Consider the following 7639-nt stretch of genomic DNA (forward strand, 5'->3'; position numbering starts at 1 on the left):
ATTGAGAAAATAAATGATAATGCCTACAAACTTGAGTTGCCACCCGAGTTTGGGGTTAGTTCCACCTTTAACATTGTAGATTTGAAGCCTTATTTGGGAGAAGAAGATGAGCTTGAGTCGAGAACAACTTAGTTTCAAGAGGGGGAGGATGATGAGGACATCACTCCTTCGGATATACCCGCTGATCCTCAACCGTCATGCAAGGTCCAATGACCCAGGCTCGAATGTGTCAACTCAATTTAAAGGTGAACTCATTCGCCTACACGGCCGTGTAGACCGATTACTCGGCGTGTAATCGCTACTCGGTAGCCGAACGTGCAGTTTAGGCCATAAATGGTAGGTTACACGGGATCGCCGTGTAAACAGTAAAAAACGGCCGTGTAATCGGTCTACACGGCCGTGTAGGCGAACACTGGGTAATATTTTGAAAATAAATTATTTTCAAAATATTACCAATGTTTATGATGTGTAATAAGTACCATTAGATTAGTTGTGGAATATACTTTCATAATAAAATTATTTGAATATACAAATATTAATATTACTTTCTACATACTTAGTCAAACTTAAAAGAGTTTGACTCCTCGATAAGCGAGATGTGCACTTATTTTGGGATGGAGGGAGTATTTTATTAGGCACTTAGGCTATTAGGTCTAGCACTTAGGTTCTTAATTCTATATTATTGGACTAACCATTGTTGTGTAATTCTATATTATCTATGTTATAGGAATATATACACAGGTTATTATAGTTATTTTTACAAATAAAGTAAAAATGAGTAATCCGTGTAAAACCATGTACACACCGTGTACACGGTCTAAACGCTACACGAGACCTCGCCGACTGTCTACCGTTTACCGTTTAGGAAAACATTGCTTTTGAGAATAGACTACTACATAATGATGTTATCTTGCTTATGAACATTGGAGAGGGTAATGAGGGACTTAGAGGAAGAGGTGGAGGCATTGATGACCAGCAAGGACGTTCAACAGAAACCAGAGGCCTGGTCCAACATGATTTCGAGTCTGCCTCAGCCTTCAGGACCAGTCTGCCTTAAACTGGTCACTCAGGATGCATCTGAACTCTGTTTTTGATGATCCACACATGGTTGAAAAGCTAATTTGATAAGAAAGACAATCCAAGTGGTCTCATGTCAAAACCCTTTCAGAATCAACAGTAATCATTGAAATAAGTTAGTGTCCAAAATCTGTCAGGGTGCTGCGACACCATCTTCTGGTCCGTTGGACCGTGTATCATGTTTGGGCCCATTACGGGGTGCATCTAGGGTAGGCGATGACCCTAAGACCTTTATAATCATACACCACCGCCATTATTAGGTTTTAGGTTTTTGCTTAGATTAATCTGTGAAGAATAGTTTTGTTGTTTATTAGTAATTTGGTTGCTTTCTTTCTTGTTCTTGCTTGTGTTCTTCGTTGCGTAGGCAGGGATTAGCCTTCTTAGCGAGGTCAACCAGATTTGTATCTCGGTTAATAACCAGAGGAGTTGTGGTGCTAAGATTGTAGGGTTTGATCTTTCAATCTGAAGCTGTATCATGTGTCATTCTCTGCCACAACGATAGTTACCACTACTTGGCGGAAGATCAGGATCCCCATTTCCATTACATTCTGAGGGAGGTCACCAAGCATACCTTGAAGATCCATCTAGGCTCCAAGCCAGTGAAGCAATGCCTACATCACTTCGACAAGGAGAAACACAGGACCATCGACGAAGAAATAGCCAAACTCTCACCGGTCGGATTCATTAGGGAAGTATACCACCCAGAGTGGTTAGCTAATCCCGTTCTTGTATGAAAGAAGAGCGAGAAATGGAGGATGTGTGTTGACTATACAAGTCTTAACAAGGCATGCCCAAAGGATCCATTCCCCTTGCCACGCATAGACCAAATAGTCGACTCTACCTCGGGGTGCAAAACCCTCTGCTTCCTTGATGAGTACTCCAGGTACCATCAAATCACGATGAAAGAGTCCGACCAGCTCGCGACATCTTTCATCACCTGGTTCAGATCATTCTACTATGTCTCAATGCCATTTGGTCTGAAGAACGCTGGGGCTATGTACCAGTGTTGTATGCTCAAATGCTTCGGGGACCTCATCGGGCGAACTGTTGAGGCCTACGTCGATGACATCATAGTTAAGTCCAAATGGGCTGACCACCTCGTCGTCGATCTTGAGCAAACCTTTGTGAAACTCTGGTGAATGGCATCAAACTCAATCCCAAGAAGTGCGTTTTCGGGGTCTTGAGGGGCATGCTACTCGGCTTCATCATCTCCGAGCATGGCATCGAAGCTAACCCGGAGAAGATTTTAGCCATCACAAGGATGGGCCCGATTCAGAACATAAAGGGGTTCAGCGAATCATAGGGTGCCTTGCCGCCCTCAGCCGATTCATCTCAATCCTTGATGAATGAGGTCTCCCCCTTTATCGACTCTTGAAGAAAGCCGACCACTTTGAGTGGATGTCCGAGGCCTAGGAGGCACTTGACATGGTAAAACTACTTCTGACAAGGCCCCTGATCCTAGTTCCTCCAAGCGATGGAGAATCTCTCCTGCTATACATAGTGGCCACCACACAAGTGGTCAGCGCCACCCTGGTAGTAGAGCGGGAGGAAGAGGGGCATGCCCTCAAGGTGCAGCGCACTATGTACTTCATCAACAAGGTACTATTTGACTCTAAGACCTGCTACTCCCAAATCCAGAAGCTCCTATACACCGTCCTCATCACCAAGAGGAAGCTACGTCACTACTTCGAATCACACCCCATGATGGTCATTACATCGTACCCCCTCAGCGAGGTTGTCTAGAGCTAGGATGCCATGGGAAGAACCATGAAGTGGGCACTCGAGTTGATGGATCAAGGCATTACGTATGCCTCCCGAACGGCGATCAAGTCCTAGGTGTTGGCTGACTTCATCACGGAATGGATCAAGGTCCAAACACCACCGATGGTCATTGATCAAGAGTACTGGATGATGTACTTCGATAGATCACTGATGAAGAAGGGTGCCAGTGCAGGGCTGGTCTTCGTATCACCCCTCGGGGTCTGCATGAGGTACATGGTTTGTCTCCGTTTTCCCTCATCAAATAATGTGGCCTAGTATGAAGCACTCATAAACAACCTACACATCGCCATCGAGTTGGGCATCTAACACCTCGACATTTGGGGCAACTCTCATCTAGTCATCAACCAAGTCATGAAGGAGTCAAGCTGCCATGATGCCAAGATGGCTGCGTACTGCCAAGAAGTTCGACGGCTGGAAGACAAGTTCAATGGCCTTGAACTCAATCACATTCCAATGCGCCTCAATGAGACGGCCGTCATGCTTGCGAAAGCGGCATCTGGTCGAGAGCCGGTGCCAACGGGTGTCTTCTCCAGTGACCAACACAAACCCTCAGTGCACTACGAAGGGCCAGCATGGACCAACGATGGCCCATCTGATCTAGCCCTGGGGGCTGACCAACCGATGGCTCTATCCGACCCTGAGGTCATGGAGCTTGAAGAGGATCCAACGACAGATCCCGACCCTTGGGATGACTGGAGAATACTCTACCTCGACTACCTCCTCTGTGACATGCTACCAACAGACAAGATAGAAGCTCAATGGTTCGCACGTCACGCCAAGTCCTTCATTCTTGTAGAAGGTGAACTGTACAAACAAAGCCACACTAGGATCTAACAGCTCTATATCCCTGTCGAACAGGGGAAGCTTCTACTGAGCGATATCCACGGTGGGGTCTATGGTCACCACGCTGCACCTAGAACCCTAGTAGGGAACACATTCCAATAGGGCTTCTACTGGCCCACTACAGTAGCCGATGCCGAGTAAATCGTACGTGCCTACGAAGGGTGCCAATACTACACTCGTCAAACTCACCTCCCGACCTAGGCACTCTAGATGATCCCCATCACATGGCCCTTTGTGGTCTAGGGGCTCAATCTGGTTGGGCCCCTCAAGAAGGCACCTGGGGGCTACACCCACTTGCTTGTCACCATAGACAAGTTCACAAAATGGATCAAAGCTCATCCGATCTCTGTGATCAATTCTGAGCAAGCTATGTTGTTCTTCATCGACATCATCCATCGCTTTGGAGTACCAAACTCCATCATCACAAACAACGACACATAGTTCATCGGTAAGAAATTCATTTGATTCTATGATGAACAACACATCTGGGTCAATTGGGCCGCCGTCGCACACCCCCGAATGAACGGGCAGGTTGAGCACGCAAACGACATGCTCCTATAGGGCCTCAAGCCTAGGATCTTCAACCGGTTGAATAAGTTCAGTGCACACTGGGCCACCGAGCTCCCTGCTACATGCCTTTCTTCATGTTCTATGGTTCCGAGGTTGTCCTCCCGACGGACCTCGACTATGGAGCACCAAGAATCCGAGCATACGACAAACAGGGAGCCAAGGCATCCCACGAAGATGCCATGGACTAGCTAGACGAAGCCCACGGCATCGCCCTCCTCTGTTCGGCCAAGTACCAACAGGTGTTGCGACAGTACCACAGCCGACGGGTGTGGGACCGAGCCTTCAATGTCGGGTACCTGGCTTTCCGCCTCATGCAGAGCAACAAGGACCACCACAAGCTCTCCCCACCCTGGGAGGGACCGTACGTCATCGCAGAAGTACTCCGACCAGGCACCTACAAGTTGAAAACCATTGACGGTGAGGTCTTCACCAATGCCTGGAACATTGAGCAACTATGTCATTTTTACCCTTAAATAAACATGTACCTTTTCTTATCAGTTGTTGTCTTCAGAAATCCCCGATCTTTAGTGACATCAGACCCCTGCAAATTACGAGGGGTCAGACCTCACTCGAGGGCTGATATAAGTATGTTTATCTTGCAAACACTCTCTGTGTTATCTTTGCAAACATTCTATGAGTTTTCCTTCTTTTCTCATGGCAAGTCCTGAGGGCTAGGATTTTGGGAACAAAATCTAAGTATAACTGGTAGGATTATGGGAAACCCATGCTCACCAGCAATCCAAGTTTTTTTGCCTCCTCGCTCACCAGCGTGATCAGAATTGGCTCACCCGCAATCTGAGTTTTTTGTGACCTTAACTATGGGAAGGGTCGGAAGGCACCAAACCTCTTTTACAAAAAGAGAGAGAAAAGCTAAAAAGCTATTTGCCGTAACAAAACTTGAAAACTTGTTCATTTTTTACACAAATTCATCGCTTACAAAGTGATTTCATCACAAAAAGGACTAATGTATTCATAACTACAAAAGACTGTTCACTCAGGGGCTCCCCCACAACTTATTTGATTATAGTTTTTGACCAGTTCTACTATGAGCGCTACTATGGCCGCATGCCATGCTCTCCATCGGCGACGTCCTACCGCTCTGTAGGATCCTCGATGGCGCCATCATCTACAACGTTGAGCACCATGTCGGCGACTGTGGTGCCCTCACCAGGGCGTCTAGGGGCAACGCCATCGTGATCGGCCGTAACCCTGACAACAACACCTATGTCGGGGCGTCTAGGGGGCATTTCCTGCCGAAGAAAGGCCGCCACAAACGATGGCAAAATCGACAACGCTCAGCACCCTCCAGTGCACCTCCTCCTTCGGCGGAGGCGGCCCCTTCTCAGTGAAGGCGGCCAACACCATCTCATCTATATTGGATGACCTCTAGCTTGACATCGCACTCTAGATTCATGAATGGATCTGTGAGTTCTCCTCTCCCTCACATTACCCTCTCTCACTTAGGAATCGCCACAACATATGAATGCGCTCAGTGAGAAGGAGAAAGGAGAGAGGTAGTGGCTCAGGAACAGGTGAAGGAATGGGACCAGAGCTCCCCTCCCCATCCCTATTTAAGGAAGAGGAGTGACAGCTGAGGAAAGGCAAAAGGTTGGGACGGAAAACTATCTTCCTTCCCCTATTCAATTCAGATGGGAAATCGGTACTGACGGGAATCCGAGGGGACGCGCCTGGACCGACAGGACGTGCTCTGGTCAAATAGGATTTGCCTAGGCATGGCCCACCACTAATGCGCACCGGGCGCAAGAATCGGGGCGCAACTGCATGTAGGCGACTCCCCGCTTCCCCAGTAGGACCATGGAATGACCCGACGACGGAACCCCCGTCTAGGGGTCCAACGGGACTCCTGGGTCGATCAGATGGCCTAGGTAAGTCAACGAACGAACGATCACTGAAAGATAAGCACCTCTATTTACTTACTTTGCGAGTTAATTTCATTACCGAGCTTCCAACCCCAGCAACGGTAGGGGCACAGACATCGTTTGGGGGCTACCGAGAGTGTCTACTTGTTTAGACATCCTCATCGCTTGACCCCTCCTTACGTTTAAAAACCAAAGACACGGGGTGCGATTGTAAAACTTTGAGTAAAATTGGACGAGCCGCTAGACCCTATGCCCTGACAGCTATAGTGTTTTTGTTCACCAACATTATCAAATTCATAGTTCCCTGCGCCCCAATCTTTAGCATCTGCCTTCTCGAGAAGGGTTCAAAGGGGTCCTCTTGCAGAATCTCCTTTAAGGAGAAGCTGTTAGGTCGCCTAAAAATGATCGAACGGCTCGGATCGCCATCGAGAGACAGAAACAAAAAATTGCGATGCTCGTGCAGGTCACGTCGCCCCCCTCCCAAACGTCGGACTCGAACCCCACACAGACATGTCCGATAAGAGCTTCTCATAGCTCATGCCACCGAGGTAACATTACCGACCCCCACTTTTGTTTCAATTAAATCGTACATTAATCCCATCATCCAAAAATTGCATATGCAATCGCTGCATCTCAACGCTTCATGTCGTGTCACAAAACAATAGTCGCCTCATTAGATATGAGCAGCAAATGGCCGAGGTTCGAAGGCTGGCCCGCAAAGGGCTCAAGGCCGCCTCGTGTTAAACAGAGATAGGGGAGAAAAACCGTGATGAGCCCTAGCGGCCTTGCCTGACCCAGCTCAGAAGCGGATAGGGACATCTTGACCTTTCTCATTCGATTCTAACCTTGAGCCAAACCCACAGAATCTCTGTCGAGGAGAGGCCAATGAGCCACCTGAGCCTACCGAACGGCTCAGGCATCTGTCGGGAGGTAGGTTAAGAAGTAGTGGAATGCCACATGAGAGCTCTGCCAACCCCATCAACGAATGATGGACCTGGATTCCACACGAACATACCCATTAGCGAGCTCATCGAGCGTGACACTCGAGCCATCGAGGCAAGTGTCATCAACTTAGCCCCTCCAGTTGCAGAAACAGAGGATGGGGTGATGCGCGAAACCCAGCCGACCCCTATCAGACCCTAAGGGGCTCCGGGGCTCAAGTCGCTCGATCCGAGATTGAGAGACCAAGGTTCAAAGGCTGACCCATGAAGGGTCCAAGGCCACCTCGTGTCAAACAAAAGCTAGGGGAGAAAATGTAGATGGGCCTCAGCGGCCTTTGCCGAACCTACATTGAGGTGGATAGGGTCATCTCAACCTTCTAAAGTTTAATCCAGCTTCTTGCTGAGCCCATAGAATCCCCATTGAGGGGGAATCTGTTGGAAGGCAGGTCAAGGAGCAACGGAACGCCACCCAAGGGCTTTGCCGATCCTGTCGTAAAGCAACGGGACAAGATTCTATCTGAACATCCCTGTTAGTGAGCTCATCAG

General features: G+C 48.4%; 1 protein-coding gene across 1 annotated transcript; it reads left to right on the top strand.

Moving 5' to 3' along the window:
• The first annotated feature begins 3240 nt into the window (after positions 1-3240).
• Positions 3241-3693, top strand: LOC136499939 (uncharacterized). Its single transcript, XM_066495421.1, has one exon. It carries the CDS (start codon positions 3241-3243, stop codon positions 3691-3693), a length of 453 nt encoding a protein of 150 aa, XP_066351518.1.
• Positions 3694-7639: the final 3946 nt, after the last annotated feature.

The sequence above is a fragment of the Miscanthus floridulus genome, chromosome 13 (genome assembly GCF_019320115.1).
Source record: "Miscanthus floridulus cultivar M001 chromosome 13, ASM1932011v1, whole genome shotgun sequence".
Taxonomy (NCBI): domain Eukaryota; kingdom Viridiplantae; phylum Streptophyta; class Magnoliopsida; order Poales; family Poaceae; genus Miscanthus; species Miscanthus floridulus.